The sequence below is a fragment of the Phodopus roborovskii genome, unplaced genomic scaffold (genome assembly GCF_943737965.1).
Source record: "Phodopus roborovskii unplaced genomic scaffold, PHOROB, whole genome shotgun sequence".
Lineage (NCBI taxonomy): Eukaryota > Metazoa > Chordata > Mammalia > Rodentia > Cricetidae > Phodopus > Phodopus roborovskii.
Genome location: NW_026126418.1, coordinates 20,121,249 through 20,138,542, shown reverse-complemented (window position 1 = coordinate 20,138,542; position 17,294 = coordinate 20,121,249). Strand labels below are relative to the sequence as shown.

The following is a 17,294-nucleotide window of genomic DNA, read 5'->3' as shown; positions in this document are numbered from 1 at the left end:
GAGTAAACAAGATTGTCAGAAGGTAAAACTAAAAAAGAAAAGAATTTCCCATGAAACATTTATTGGATGTTTTGCTTGTTTTAAGACAATGTAGTTTCTAGCTATATTTAATAAATGTCACTGTTGGTTAATCATGGAAGGACATTAAATGCACTGAATTCCTTTCAGCAAATGAGTTTGGCTTTCTTCCAGGGAGTAGGTTTGAGTTTTGTTTTTATTTTATTCCTTAATATTCTATATACTTAAATATCAACTCATTTCGTATCCACCTACCTACTCTATTTTATAATGGAAGACATATTTCTAAGCTCTAGGCACACAACATCAAAAGGGACAGAAACAAGTTCTATCTATATAGACTCAGTCTTATTTTAAAGATAAGCATTAAATAATTGTTTACTTAGCAAGCTCTTTAATCAAGGGTGTGATAAGGACTGTAATAAGGATAGATTTAGTCTGGTGACTGGTGAAGGCTGACATAAGGGAAAATTGCAATGAACCTTAGAGAGTGATTGGGAATTGAGGAGGTGAAATGAGAAGTGGTAGTTTTGAAGAATGTTGCAGGCAGGAGAAAACATGGCTAAGGGATGAGACACTCAGGCATAGGGAGGTTTGCAGCAGCTGAAGGTAGATCAGATATCCATATGACAGGGAAGAAGAATGTAGAGAGACTGACAGAGATAGATGACACATCACCTCTGTCACCTCTGTGACCAAGATGGCCTTCACAATATTCACCTGATATTTTAAAAAGCAGGACATTATTAAACTCAGGCCAGTTTTATAAATACATCCAGTACCATGTCCTGCTGGAAAACGCATATGTATGCATATGGATTTGCTGTTAGACTCACTAGGCATGGCTGGTTACCCAGGCTGATTCTTGCCATTGCATTCCCCTAGATGGTAACAATTTCTCCAATGGATCAAAAGATTTGATGGCCTTTCCTACCATGTTAAATTCTAAAGAATGTCTAGAGATGTAAAGGAATACAAAGACAAATCCTACATTGCTATGATTTTAAGAAAATTGAACTATGTAAAACGCTGGGGTATTTCTACTAAGAAATACCTAGAGTCTAGTAGGTAAACAATAAATATGTGCCATTGTTATTGTTTGTACCTGTGTCTCTTAATGAATAGTTGTTGGATGAAAGATTCAAAAGCTGCTGAAAAGTTTGGGGGCTTGGGAGAAAGGAAATGAGAGTTATGAGCAAAGATAAGGTATGTTATTACCTGACAATATCTCCAAATGCCTTCAGTATAGGCTTATTTATATACTGCAATCCATGCTTGGCACACAGTGACTTCACCAGAGGTGCCACTTTGTGATAATTATGGCGTGGCATTGTGGGGAAGAGGCTAAGGGAACAAACAGGAGATGTGAAATTTACACCTAAAGAGAAATCCAAAGGAGTTTATTTATTTCTAAACAGAATCTTAACAACAAAGCATACCCAACCTTGAACTTGTACAAGCTTTTGAGCAAGCCAGATTGCCTACTCCAAAACTCTTATCTTTTAACATCTCTGTAAACCATGTGGATGGCAAATGTTTGGGAAACGCTAAGAGAATAAATAAGCTTCATTTAATATGCTTAGTTTTGGTCAGATCAAATGAGAATGTGGATTAGCTAACATTGTGATTCGCCTGTCTCTCGTCTCCTGTTCTTCCTATCTAAAAACCTATCTGTTGAATAGCTAAGTATTCACTCAGGTCTAGTTGTGACATTTAAAAGGAAGTTGTCAGGTTGAAAACTGAGGCAAGAAGATAATGGATTTTATCCAAGGTTTGGCCCTAATTAGCAAGGTAATCTTTCAGGACCTGAATACTTTCTTTAATAATATATGAATTGTGGTTCTTCTTTTGCTAGGGTGTTCAAGGATTGACAAAGCACAAAGAATGAGAAAACAGCATTAATATCATGAGAGCTTCTTTCTCTGACTCCTAGAGACAGCCTTGCAGAAGGAACCATTGTTTCTTGCTGTGTTTTCTGGAGGGAAATCAATTATCCAAATATTATTACTTCCCACTTCATTATTGTACATCCACTTAACTGATTAACTGGAAAAGTACCTTTATATTCACCTGGGAATTACAGAATTGGCTGGATTTCATTGTGGATTATTTTATAGTTACATTATACATTTCAATAAAACTTGATTACTCAAGTGCTATAATTTTTTCAGATTTCATTAACAAACCAAAAATGCATGGACAAAATGTACTCACACATCCAGATACTTTCTCCTCCTGCCCTATAGACATCACTAATGCTCAGTAACACAATATATGGAAACTAAGTTACTACTCCATTTCTGTTATTCCACTTCACTTTCCATAACTGTCAGATTTTGCCTTTTCTCCTTCCCAACCCAGCCACTGGCACTAATGGGCAACAGTCTTTAGAGAACCCTGGTTAAATTTTTAATTCTCTGAGATCCTTAATGGAATGGTTGCAGGATCTGCTAAATGGGTCAGCCCTTGCTCCATAATGGATCATTTGTATCACTCACTGGTGTTCAATTTGGAAGTTCAAGTGCCCAGTGAACCAGTCATTGAAAAAGGACTGTTCAATATTACAGGTGGCCACAATCTGTAAAGAAAAATCTTGCATTAGGTATAAGTGAGTCTAAGTGTTAAAAATTCTAATTACTTTATGTAATTATCTATCAACACATGGTTATTTTTTTATTTTTAGCAACTATGAGTGATATATAACAAAGTGCCAGCTTTCATGATGTTTACCATTTAAAACATACTAAGATATTTTGCTAAAAAGTACATGGAAAGCAAGATATGAAGGGATATGTAAGACTGAAAAAATGTCACAAAAGATACAGAAGGCTACTTGATCAAGAATGAGGAGCTTAGCTAATGCAGGTTCTTTTTTTTTTCAGGATTGTTGAAAAAATGTATGGTTAGGACATGCAGGCTTCTGAATGAGGTGGAATAATAAAATATTAATAAAGTCCTTCTACAATAAAATTACAGGGTTAAAGGCCAAGTAGGAAAATGTTTGTAATATATATTATGAGCAATATTTTAAAAGCCCTAACTTTTTGCATGACATCAAAAAAGTATTAATACTCACATAAACAAAGGGACAATGGTACTGGGAAACTATTTATATAAAGTGATATGCAAATAACTAAGGAAATGATGGGTAAAAACTAAAACATACAGAAGAAGTTCTCTGACTATACACCTGGCAACAATTCTTTGACTGTAAGGGGTTGGGGTTCTCTGAGTTTTTAGTATGTGTCTGGAGAAAAAGCAAGATAATGACCAAATTCCCCATTTTTGTAACAGTTAGTGGAAAGGACCATGACTTAGGAGGCAGGAAGGTTTTGGGTGGGCCATAACTTTGCTAAGCGTTAACTGTGTGTGAAAAGCATGCTATGCTCTGTGAAATGTGTTGTCCATATAGTAAAATCATGATTTTAGTGTCCTTACTACTGTACAACTCATCTTTTAATTTTGAGTCTTTGATTCACTTGAAAGGCTTTGTTAGATGAGTGACTAGAATAGGATGTCAACACACATTTTCTATAAATTCCCAGCTAATAAATCTTATCTTTAGATTTTTTAAACATATATATATATACATATATATATATATATATATATTTTACCAAAAGGAATTGTGTCACTTTCCATTTTCTTTTCTTTCCTACAGTACTTTCTAAGTATTGTCCTTTCATGCTCCATCCTATTCTCAAAATTATAGCCTTTTTCTTTGGTTGCTATTTTTACATATACATGTCCATGTATATATTTGTATATACATGTCCAAATATAATCCATTTCACAAATATATAAATATAATCCATTGAGTCTATTTTTATTGTTTGTGTATATATAGTTTCAGGGCTTGTCACTTTGTATTAAATAAAGGAGTGGTTTATAGTCTCAGTATAGTCTCTTAATTTTGTCATCAACAATTTTGTTATAGCATGAAAGTGGCCATTGATATATAAATAACTGAAAATGAACATGCATTAGAAAAACTTCATATACACAAACAATCTGTGGGTCAGATTTGGCTGCTGGATTATAGCTGACTGATTTTTACTTTAGGCAAGACTCTATAATTTAACTGTTTAAGTTTAAAACTTGCTGCTATCACTCATTAGTAGTGTGCCCATATACAAGTTACCAACCCCTTTTACAAGCCAGTTTTATCATGCTGTAAAGTAAGAATAGTCGTTATGTCTACCTCGTGGAGTTATATGTAAACTATTGCACAATGCCTGTCCTTAGGTAAGTGTTTTATGAAGGCAAGTTATTATCATTATTTGAAGTTAGCAGATTGTAAGCCAATCTGGTTAGAAGAATTGTCCCTTGGGAATGCCATCATCACCTGAGTGCTGAGCCAGTCATGGTTCTCTTCTCTGCTCATTTTCATTGGTATGTGGCTCATCTGGGTAACATAGGCAATCCAGGGGCTCTCAATAAACCTTTGGAGGAATAGAAAATGGTGACTCCTTTAGTGTGTTTTAGTTGCAGTCACTGAGTTTCTGTGACCTTTGGCTGAACTGGCCAAACATTGGAGGAAATTAAAGGGGTTCCAAGGTTCCAGTGGCTGTCCATTTCCTCTAAGAATGCCATTTGCATCTAGTGTTGACACACAAGCATTTGACAATGTTTTCTGTTCCACTTCTTAACTCATAGGAGCACTGCCTGTAAATAGTCTATTCTAGTTTTAGTGCAAGGATAAAATATAACAGGAACTGAGAGCTAGCCTGGTTCAATTCCCAGCACAAGAAAAACAAAAAACAAACAAAACAAACCAAAACAAAACCCGAGTTCTTTAAGGGCATTCATAAAGCAATTGACAGTTTGTCATCAGATAGAGCTGGATTCAAGTTCTGCTTGGCACCAGTCTTGGCCCTTACTTGTTCTGTTACCTTAGGCGAGTGATTTAATCTCTCCAAGCTTCAGTTCCCTGAGCAGAAAGATGATGCTATCTACATCATAAGACTATGTGAGGATTACATCAAATAAAATGACTGTCAAGCCCTTAACTGATTGTCTAATGCACAGTTGCTCTCATTATCTTTACAGCTAGTAGGTATTTATTATAGCAATGCAACTGAATGAGAAAGAAACAAATTAAAATTTAGAAAGTGCTATATATGCATGCTAGTGGTTTAACCCATTTTGGTTTGGGGGAAATTTTCTAGTGACAGAGCTTAATTTTTTCTTGCTTTACCATGATTGTTGACAGAGTTTATGATGCCAAACCACTTAAGCTTAGAGAACAACTGACATGGTTTAGTTAGGAAAATAGAAAGAAGGGGAAATTCAGCCTGGACAAAGTCTTATGTGGAACTGTGTTGTTCAATCATTTGAACTACTGTCTTAGCTTGCTTTCAAACTTCACATGGGAGTGGGCCATATTGTTAGCATATTTTGCTAACAACAAATAGCTCTGGTAAAAGAGGTTATAGAAATAAGAGAATATTCTTACTTGACCAAATATATGAGCAGCATTGTTCCAAAAATTCCATAGAAAGGGCCAAATGTGATGAAATATCGAATATAAAAGCTGCTAACCCAAGCGATGTCCTGCAGAAATAAGCATTTTGGTGAGAAGACTTGAACACGGTTTGGATACTGTCTCAATCTGATGTCCTGTTACTCGAGTAAGCTACACGTGGAGAATACTCAGCATGCTCGACTCATTTTCTATCAGGTCTAGATTTAGAAAATGGGAAGAGTGACTCACCATCCAGTACTTTCGAAGATACATCACTTGCATGGATTGGAGATTAAAGTAGACAGGCATGAGGAGGGGAAGTGCGACTGAAAAAGATCCAAAAGAGATTTAACAAAAAAAAAAAAAAAAAAAAAAAAAAAAAAAGAGCAATATGAAACCCAGTGCCAGTGTAAGCCAGTAGGTGTTCATTCTGCATGCCCTCCCCAGTGTGTTGGCCTTGAGAAGGGATGAAAGTTGGACATCCAGAACCATGATGTGGACTCCACTGGGTATTCATACCTCAGTGGCAGGAGAAAGAATTTGGCCAATAGTTCTGGGCTCCAGTTTCCTGAAGTAGCTAATGAAATATTGAAAGCAACAGTCATTTTGATAGACACTTCCTCTTATCTTCTGTTGGGACTTTTCAATGTTTTCTTAGGTCCTGGAGTCTTTTAAGCCCCCTAAGTCCTCAGAGATTGGTTCTATCACAGCACATTGGCATGACAAGATTGAGGTCAGAATACTCATTTCCTGGCTAGAGAGCCAGGATTTTTCTCATCACATCAGTAAGGCTTTCAAGAGCAGAAAACAATCTCTGGGACACCCTTTTGGCTTTGAACAAATACCTTCTGCCTGGTCAAACTTTAGTTAGCTTCCTTTGAGCTTTGTTCTCAATTAGATCTGAGGCTTGGCCAATGAGGATTGTAACTGTCAGCACAAATGACTTCTCACATAGTCACTGTAGCAGCTCAAACCAGAACACCCAGTCTCCTGAAAGATCCCGATTGGGAAAACTAAATGCTGGTTAAACAACTTTCTTTGTGGCATTCAACCTGACAAGATGAACCTGGCATCATTATTCTTAGAGAATTACTTAGAATATGAATAACTGCAAATTACTTCTCTCTTCCTTTGATATTGATTTGCTATAACTCAAAGAACAGGGAATCTTCCTTTTGAAATATTAGGCAGAACAAGGCCCCTCTTTCCCATTGAGACCAAAGCCTAGCACCAATTAACTACAGACTGCAAACAGAGATGGTCTAACTTTAACACATTCCTCTACCTCCCAGTCAATATCTTTGAATACATCTCTTCAGTATTTGGAAAATTTCCCTTGCACCAGGTGTTTCAGCAGCATTAAGCTCAGTTGATACTGAAATTTCTCAGCTTTTGCATTAGTCTGAATAAAATTTTCCTAACCATCTCTGACAGGTGTTTGACTATGTTTTCCCTGTGACAATCTGAGTCTGATTTATTTGCATTTTATGAGACTCAGCTGGCATTCCAAGAGAAGGGACACCTAGAAACTGGAGGATTTGTTTCATAGGCATCCTGGAGTGAGGCATCATTTCTCATAAGCTAAGGAGATGCTTCACTATTATAAAGATGTGTTATAAAGATACATTACTTAGTAAAGTTCAGAGAATAAACATTTTTGTCAAACTACATGTCCATTTTGGCTGGTGTCAGCTACCTTTTGGAATGTGACACAAAAAGGGTGCAATGATGGGGTACCAGGTTGAGAGTTCAAATCCTAGCATGGAAATGAGAGCTGGGATGGGTAGCCCCACTTGCCAAATAACTCATCCAGTCGTTGTCTTCTATATGCACGTTACATGTGACCACTTGTTGCCTGTGTGGGCAGATGGGAGCCTATGAGGACTTCTCAGTCTCAAAGTATTGATTTATATGCCTAGGTAATCATTTATTATGATTCTTGTGCATTATAGGATTTTTGTAAATGTCCCCCTTCTCTTCCATATTGAGAAGCAAAAAATGTCTCTAGACCTTGCTCAATTTTCCCTGGGAGAAAAATATTCTCAGTTGACAACCTGTGCTATATAGGTGGTGTTTGTTTCCTTTTCTGATATTGGTTTGTTTCACAGATATGAAAGTGTATTTTAGATCAGTGTACTTCTGAGCTACTTGAAAAATCAGTTATAAGTCACCAGGAGTTTGATTTTGTTTAGTAATAATAATATTGGTATCAGAATTATTAAACTAAATAGTTTCATTTTCAAGCTTGTCATTATGGTATCCATCCATCCATCTATCTACTTGCCTATCATCTAAGTGTCTGATTTGTGTGCATATGTTACAGCTATTTGTTGATCTCAACAGCTACAAGCTTTCTTCTATGTAAAAACTTATTGGATGTTCCTTTATTCTTCGATATATTTTTTTCTGGTATCACACTGCAAATTCTTCAGTATTGTTTTTCCACCCTTTTTCTCTCTACAAAAGTGATATTATTCTTTTATTTCAATGTTGTTTAATTTTTCTAAGATGAGGATGTTGATGTCCTCTTTAGCACTTTGCTTTCTGATCCTCTTTAAGTATTTATTTATTTATTTATTTATTCATTTATTTATTTTTGCCTAGTACCTAGTATGATGAGACACCTGTTAGAAATGCCTATTTACTTTTCTCTTTTCATTTCATGTTTTCCCACCAGTGAGTCTGAAATAAGATCTGTTTATTTTCTCACTAACAAATCAGATATGGCTTGGTTTCTGTGAGACAGTTCTAATCATGTCTTCAGCTTGACTAGCTCTTACAAGAAAAGTGGCTACAGGAGACTCACCCATGTAGAAGTACAGGTGTTGCTTCTCATAGTCAATGTATTTTATCTTCTTCTTGCCATACTACAAGAGCATAGAATAAAAGTGTCATTATTCTCTAGCATATTGTTGTGTGTGTGTGTGTGTGTGTGTGTATGAGAGAGAGAGAGAGAGAGAAAGAGAGAGAGAGAGAGAAAGAAAGAAGGGTTGAGGGATAGAGAGGTATGATTTTAAGACTCATTGCCTGTCAAACTTGAGACACTAGAAGAACCAGAACAGGCTTGGGAATAAATAGTGTGCTTTAACTGAGGGTAATTCTTGCCCAGAGTTTAATATAATTTTAAAATAATCCTCATATAAATAAAAATTTAAGATTGCTTTTCCTTGTGTGATTTTAAAAAATGAAATTTATCTCTTCATCGGCAATGTTAAATTCAAAATATACATTTCTGTAGAGTCTTTTAAGCACTTTTTAATTGTAGCACTTAGACTTTGGCCTGAACTTCTGACTCTCTCTCTCTCTCTCTCTCTCTCTCTCTCTATCTATCTATCTCTCTCTCTCTGTCTTTCTCAATTAATGGATGCTCAGTAAATGGTTTTGTAATGAAAGGATATACATGCTCCCTCCTATTTAATCTATTTTCTTTTATATTCTTATGGACTTCAATTAACTTACTACTTCTAAGACATCATGGTAGTACATATAATATTACAAACATTATATATACTCAAGTTACTCATCATGTGTAACTGTAAGATTCCACTCATAGATTAGAATTTGATTCATTTCCTGGGCTTCTTGGTCCATCTGATCTGACTCAGGACATAATGGTATAGGATTTTGAGGCATAGGATTAAAGAATGTATATTTCTAGTATCCAGATGGCATCAATTAAGGGATTAAATGAGTGAATGGTAATTCCCACAAACTCTCCTTTTCCCTCTCATAAGTAAGTTACAACATTAGAGGAAGTGTTGGACACATTTTACTTAATTGTTCCTTGCCCTTCTATGTATAGATATCTTCCTTTATTTACATAACTAGCACCTCCTTTTATTACCATAAGTAAAATTAATATTATGGTAATGATATATTAATATCCAATTGTACTTTCTCTCAAGTCTCCAAATACCTAAGTAGAGAAACAAGGAAAAGGGATGAGATGCAATAAGCTTGGGACTTGATAAACCTAGATGGACTTAGTTGAGAATTACCCTGAAGATAGATGGTAAGATTTTCTAGGCAGTCAGCCTGGGTTAAGAAATTCCTGTTTGACAATGGAATCTTGAAATTCACAGGTAAATGGATGGAATTTGAAGAAACCATCCTGAGTGAGGTAACCCAGTCACAAAAAGAGGTACATGGTATGTACTCACTCATATATGGATTTTAGACATAAGCAAAGGATCACCAACCTACAATTCACACCACCAGAAAAACTAGGATACAAGGAAGGCCCTAAGAGATTCATATAAGGTCCCTCACAGAAGGGGAAAGGGACAAGATCTCCTGAGCATATTGGGAGTTGGGGAGGGGAGTTGGGCAGTGAGTGGAGAGGGAGTTAGGAGAAAGAGAAGGGAAGGAAGGAGGAGACCATGTGGGACCAGTAAGATTGAGTCTGGGAACAAATAGACAATAGCAAAAGACACACACACACACACACACACACACACACACACACACACACACACACACACACAGAGAGAGAGAGAGAGAGAGAGAGATACTATAATAGAGGGAGCCATTAGAGGAAACTGACTCTAGAGAAATGGCCAGAGACGTACAAGGATGACCCTAACTAACAATCTGTAACAATCTGAACAACAGTGAAGAGAGGCTACCTTAAATGCCCATCCCTGATAATGAGATTGATAATTAACTTATATGCCATCATTGAACCTTCAAGTAGTAGCTGTTGGAAACAGAAGCAGACAGCAGACACCCACAGCTAAACACTGAGATGAACTCCTGGAATCCAGTTGCAGAGAGGGAGGAGTGATAATAAAAGGGGTCAAGACCAGGCTACAGAAACCCACAGAGACAGCTGACCTGAACAACAAGCAGCTCATACCCCCTCCCCCCACCCCTGACTGATAGCTGGGAAACCAGCATTGGACTGACTCAGACTCCCTGAACATGGATCTCAGTTAGAAGGCCTGGGCAGTCTAAGGGACCTCTGACAATAGAACAAGGATGCATTTCTCGTGCATGAAAAGACTTTGGGAGCATATTCCTCATGGAGGGATACTCCCATAGCCTAGAGACAGGAGGGAGGGCCTAGACCTTACTCCAAATGACTTGACAGATTTTGATGATCCCTCCTGGAAGGCATCACCCTCCCTGTGGAGTGGGTGGGGAATGGGACAGGAGGGGGGAGTTGGGTGGTATGGGAGGTGGGGAGGGAGGGTGAGGGAATTGGGATCAATAGGTAAAATAAGAAAAAATAAAACAAAAATGTAAAAAAAAGAAATTCCTGTTTGAATAAAGGGTTAGAAATATTTTCAGGAAAGATATATGAAAGGAAAACCACAGGAAACACCACTGCTATGGAGCAAAACTCCTGAGTTTCAGCGGTGGAATAACTGTGATTCACACTTTAAGCTATAATGCCTAGAATTTTTGTGAATGGGCTCACAGGCAGCTTTTAGAATTGATGGAGATGGCTTCTATATTTGTGATGTGGCAGCATGAATACTAAATGCAGCTCTCTAGAAGGTGATTTGGAGGGAGTCAGGCTACTTCATTACCTATGCTCCAAGTAGGTGTGTCAGAGACACCAACATATTACCATTCTGGTGATGATCATGGAAGTTCATAAGCATCAGGGGAATCAGTTTGAAAAGCCATTGTCAAAAGCAATTCATTTGTGATAATAGGTAGCATCTTTAACATATACATAAGCAAGAACCTTCATTTTCTACTTTATTTTGGGGCAGAAGATAAGTTCCTCAAAGGTGGTAAAAACAATTATGTAAAAGTTACACAGTCTTTGGGTTCTGTGTAAGAAAGATCCAGGCAATAAACAACAAAGATGGAATCAAATTTCCTAACATTCTTAAGGTCTTCTACAAGACAGAGATCTGTTTGAAAGCATGTGGTTCTCAGAAGTTATCATTCTAGATAAGGGATACACTTTTGCTTTATTTAACCAGTATGCCTCCTTTGTTTAAGAGACATTCTTTTTGTTATAAAGTTCAGTAATTTAAGTAGTGTTTTAGATGAAAGAAGAAAAATAAATGACTGAAAAATTTAGCATATTATTGTATACTCCATCTTTTGTTTAAAATTTCAAATTATGAGTTGGATCTACAGCTGTCATATAAGTCATTTATAGGAATGTGGTTCCTATAAGTCAACACACTAAAATGAACATGAACTAAAAATAACAACATTGTCTCTTTTAACTAGACTAGAATGAGCTGAGTTAACCAGTTGTTTAAATGTTTGAAGTTTAGAGTGAACCAAATACACCATGTTTATTTTCTATCAGTGACCATTTCTTCATATCCTTGCTTTGAAAACTAATGTTGGTCCCTTTCATCTGATTCCCCTTCCTGAGGATGATTTATGTTGCCTCAGAGGTAGTGATGAGGACTAGAAATGAAACTGTCATTGGGATTGCTCAAGCAGTGACATAGGTTATCATATATTCTGCCGTGACTGAGTGACTTTTATGGTCAGAGAGCATGACTCTTCAAATTCTTTATGTTTATAACTCCAGACTCTGTTATTTTGGTCTTTATCTGGACCTTAAAAGGGAAAAAGGCTCTGAGATCCTTTGTGAAGTCAGAACAATCCAAATTGATCTTTCCATGATAAGGGACCACTTCCAGGAACATTTTCCTAATACCTTGACAGGCTGAGTATCTCCAATCAGGAATAGTGGGCCCACATCAATGTCTGGATCCTTGGGGTAGATGTTTGGTTTTACATGATGCTGGAAGTGTCTGTAATTCCACCAGTTAGCTGACAGGCCCTGAGGAGAAAAGAGAACTCATTAACTAATAGAATTATCTTCCTAGGTACCCCTCTTTGCTGGAGTGTTCTGCATCTTCAAAGTGAAAATAAGAGATTTGGTTTCTCTAGTTGACCCTGATGCTGGGCCACAGGGTAGCTTATTAGAAAAAGGTGCTCAGAGCTATGAAGAAATACTTTTCTAATTCAGGAACATGACTGTAGGCTCAAAAGAACTCCTGAGAATGGAAAGATAATCAACACATATGGGATAGTTTACTAGCCTTCTTTTATAGGAGCCAGTCTGAAAGATGATTATTCTGAAGGTATATAGAACAGTCTTATTCTTGTTTTTCATATAAAGGAATTTCACAGCTATGATTTTTCAATTAGTTCTTGGGGGGGGTGTCCCTAGGAATCTGGATTCAATCTGTGTTCTCTCTACTTGGAGGACTCTGCTCATATCATTGCAAGTCCCAGCTTAATGCTCTCCTACAAAAGTAAATGGGAATAGAAACATTCTAGTAAGTACCAAGCTAGAAACATCTTTGATTGAGCTGCTGGCGACTTTCTTACCCTAAGTCTGAGAGTTTTAATAGAGCAATAGATTTGGAGATCTGTCAATCTTTCATATACTAGCTGTTTAAATGATGATGCCTAAGTTTTGGCAAATCACTTATCTTCAACATGATGAGATTTATCCATGGGTGGCTCAGGGAGATATGAGATGCTGGAGATAAAATCCTGGCCTTTTGAGAAATCTAGTTTCTTTTCCTTTGTGTTAATTGTTTATAGAAGAATGAACAGCAGTAATATTTTTATTACCATATTTTCCTTTCTTAATAATTCACATATATACATTATGGATCAGCTCTGTTCAATATAGAAGCTACTAACATAGATAAACTAAGTCTCAAGATTCACTTTGAAAAGTCAGTATAAAAATTAATGCAAATTATTTCACTAATTTTTATATTAATTACAGGTTTAAGCCATAATAATTTGGATATTATACTATAGTTATAAATAGGTAGCTTTAATATAGCTATGTACAACTGAAGATGAAGGTTGTCATTTTAAAAAAATTTATTTTGAGAATTTCATATATCAACATTGTCTTTCTATATCATTCTCACTCCTCTGACTACTCTTGTGTACCCTCCCAAGCTCATGGACCTCTTCTTTAATTATTACTGATATATATATATATATATATATATATATATATATATACACCCATATACATTTATACACTCATAAGCATACATATACATCCCACTGAGTCCATTTAGTGTTACTCATATGTATATGTGTCAAGTGCTGACTACTTGGGACTAGACAATCTATGAGGAAACTGATTCTTCCTCCCTCAATAGCTATTGATCACCTCTAGTTCTTTATCCATGAGGAAGAACTTGTGTTATTTTTCATGTCCATGTTGGCATGTCTGCTGGTGTTGTCATTATGCTACTCTTGTTTAGGTAGTCTTACTGTTAAGAGTCTTTACATGCATTTCCCTTGTTATGCCTAGGGCACAGTATCTAACAGCAGTTGCCTTGGTTTGTTCGTGCCATTTTAATGTAGCTTACATGTTATTTCTGCTGGATAATATGGTCTATACACTATGAACCTCAAAGGTGATGGATATGCTTTGAAAACCTGTAAACATTTGCTCTGCCTTTCCGTATTCTTTCTGGAAGCTCTACTATAAGACATTACAATTATCTACTTAGTCATAAACAGAAAGAATGGGCTGTTTATTCCCCTTTCACTCCAATACTCCCTAACACTTTTATAGTGAGGCGTCAAGCTCCAATTCATTTCTGCTTCTTGACTGTCAGGGCAGTCACTTCCCAGATATCTTATGCTAACCCAGACTTGTTTTCTAAGTTGTACTTATCACTTACCTGTGGGGTCTCATTACACTCTGTCCTAATCCTGTCAAGCTACACATTCACTCACTTCTTAACTTGTTTGTTATTTATTTTGAAGTATATCAGATTCTGAGCTAGATAGGCACTTGTGATGCTAAGAAAGACATGATATAATGAAGTTCCCACACTAGTGATATACAATCTAATGGGAACAGTTGACAGCAAAATGTAACATGATAAGAAATGAATCTCTTGTAAAATGATCTCTTCCCACAGCTGTTATTTTGGCCACTTCTACAAGCTGACTGTATTCTTTTAGGCAATGACTACCTGTGATAACTGGTAACATGGGAGACAGGTTTTGATGCACAGTAGATCAGGGAATAGATCTTAGCACAAAGCCCTAGAGGTTAGAACAGTGGCCAACATAATGAAGGGTGTGATCTAAACAACTAGTTCTACCTGAATCCCTGTGTCTGGAAAACACTCTTACCAGAGACAGAGTGGAGTTCTTCATGGGCAGGGGAGGATTTTTTAGTCATGTGCACGGCTACCCTGAGACAGTTCTACATGGGTCCTCTTTAAGCCATTTCTTATTCCTAAATAATGTCCTTAGTTCAGTGTAGGAGAAAGGATGTAGGCGTTGGACTGTAGTCAATTGGAATTTAAATTCTTGTTTGGCCATCTACTAGGTGTGTGACTTAGGAAATGTCCTTAACAAGGAAGTGGAGGCAGCTCTGAGGGATTACAGAAAACAATTGCCTGACACTTCCTCTTTCTGCCCAACAAATGTTTTAGGATATAGTCATGGATGTCAGACCAGGTCTTAATCTCAAACATTCTGCCCCGTTGTCTCCATAGTGATACAGAATTCTTGTTGTTTGTAAAATGTTCATATAGAGAGATCTTGAAGAAAAATGCTACATGATGTCCATCTCTGGAGTCAGTAGTATCTTTAATTTCATAAAAAAATTCTTTTGGGATATTTGTACATATACAGTGAAATATGGAGATGAGAAGAGAATTAAATCTAAATATAAAACTCATTTGTTTCATATATCTAGTATTTTAAAGAATTTATTGGTGTGAAACAAAGTTCCATGCTATGAAATTTTCCATTCCTGTCATCATCTTGGTGTTACTATATTTAGAAACATTTTGTATGTAGATTTTTAAATGAATAATACTATCTGTAATACACAGAAATGTAAAATGTATATAGGCACTTCATATTTCATGGTTCATTTTCAGAAAGGATATTTGAATGTCTGTATATGTAAACACTAGAACACACACACACACACACACACACACACACACACACTGGAGAGATGCTGAATAATAACCCCAATGCTACCTATGATTTTCTGAGTTATATGGAGAAATGATATTAAGCCTAGTATCAGAATTTAGAATTGTAGTGATTTAAGATGCAGGGATGTCGCTGCCTATAATTTTCTTTGTCATCTCCTTCCCTCCCACTTCAGCATCCCACAAGTAATTTTCTCTCCAGTACACACTGAAGCCTATATTTATTTTGTTCATGAATCACTGGCTTTGCCTGCTAAAAGGCAAAATATGCTGGCTTTGCTTTTAGAGTCACTTCCCATCTTCTTATTCAAGTCAGGAGTCATCAAAGATATATGCATTTCAAATCATGAAAACTGCTTTTTTAGACACATAGCAGAGAAAGGCTTATGTGTAAATTAGGATTAGTGGGAAAACATTGACTTTAAAAAGAGCCAGCAAGGGTGGTACCAAACCAACTGTTAATTACCTTGAGGCCAAGTGACTTTTAATGCCTTTGTCTCTTCAGCACAGGGGAAGGGACACATACAGCTTCACTACCTGACTCTCAGTGACATTAAAAAAAAAAATCCTATACTTTTATTTCATGATATTTTGGAGTGAAGTCAGAGAACTTATCTACTTAGCAATGGTGGATACAGGTGAGGAAGAACATGCCTTTTGGAATACTCCAATTAAATGAATCTTGTCATATAATGTGAAAATTACTTTCTGAGGGACAGATATGTCTCTAATAGGAATTCAAGTCCAGCTCTGTTACTTAGTCTAGTCATTGCTCCATAAGAGAGCTATTGCTCCATAAGAGAGTCATTGCTAAATAAGAGAGACAGTGGCTAAGAGTAGATGATTTCTGTAAGTCAATGGTAGTTGATAGGCCTCTTAGTACTATTGTGTTCAAACATTTTTCTTATTGATTCTGGATCCTCATTTTGGTTCGGAAAGTATTTTTCTTCATATTAGCAGCACCTTACATGACTGTTTCTAGACACTGTGTTACACATGGTACACAAATATCACATAGATAATAATCCCACAGGTTGAAGCTTTTATCCATCTTATCAATGTTTTCTTTTCAGTGAAGAAGCTGAAGTTTGCAAACATTAAGTAACTTGTTCAAAGTGGACCAGTTCATGAGAGGCTGAGTTTAAGTGTAAGAGGATTTGTTGTTGGAATAGTAGTTCTCAGGGCTGGTTCTAGGTTAGAATTATCTGAAAAGCTTCCAAAGAGCTTCACCTATGCTGACATCCAGACCCCACTGAAAATAAATTCAGTAGGATTGCCTTTAGTAATCTAGGAACACTTACTTTTACAAAGATTCTCAGTTTCTTCTGGATGATAGTTCAAACTAAGAAGCTCCACTTTGGTCTGCATTATTTAATACTGTGGTATTAATTTCTCTACTTAACCAGTTTGTAGACATTGTTTTAAATAATCAACCTGTTTTAAGACTTATTTTATGTGAAAAATAGAAGTGCTATAATATCCATTTTGCTAGTCTTACATGAGACAAAAGCCCCAAGGGGTCTCTGCACTTGGCATCTGGCAGCTTTCATCTCCTTCAAGTTCCTGACCACCATTCCTTATCATTTGTTACCCATGACTGTGGCTCACTGCTCTCCAATATTTTAGCTCCAGCATTTTCTTCACTCTATTATTTAGTTGCCTATTTCCAGGCTGGGAAATCAAGTGGTTATCTTTGAGAAGTAATATAAAGAAACCAGTTGATCCCCCATAGAAGGCCTCACCCTCCCTGGGGAGTGGATGGGGGTGGGGTGGGGGTCATGGGAGGATGAGACAGAGAGGGAACTGGGATTGGTATGTAAAATAAGGTTGTTTCTAAATTAAATAATATTAAAAAAGAAAGAAAAAAGAAAGAAAAAGCAACCTGAGTC

The 17,294-nt window shown here is 36.6% G+C and overlaps 1 protein-coding gene across 2 annotated transcripts in view; it reads right to left on the bottom strand.

The window, feature by feature from the left end:
• The window catches only part of LOC127222298 (fatty acid desaturase 2-like protein FADS2B), a 35,561-nt gene that overhangs the window by 284 nt on the left and 17,983 nt on the right, over positions 1 to 17,294 (bottom strand). For both annotated transcript variants that reach the window (XM_051184307.1, XM_051184308.1), the window contains 7 exons: positions 12,117 to 12,242; positions 8,289 to 8,349; positions 5,732 to 5,808; positions 5,474 to 5,571; positions 4,364 to 4,460; positions 2,517 to 2,596; positions 1,237 to 1,362 (listed from right to left, as the gene is read on the bottom strand). In XM_051184307.1, the coding sequence (XP_051040264.1) occupies positions 1,237 to 1,362; positions 2,517 to 2,596; positions 4,364 to 4,460; positions 5,474 to 5,571; positions 5,732 to 5,808; positions 8,289 to 8,349; positions 12,117 to 12,242 (665 nt within the window). The remainder of the gene's footprint in view (positions 1 to 1,236; positions 1,363 to 2,516; positions 2,597 to 4,363; positions 4,461 to 5,473; positions 5,572 to 5,731; positions 5,809 to 8,288; positions 8,350 to 12,116; positions 12,243 to 17,294) is intronic.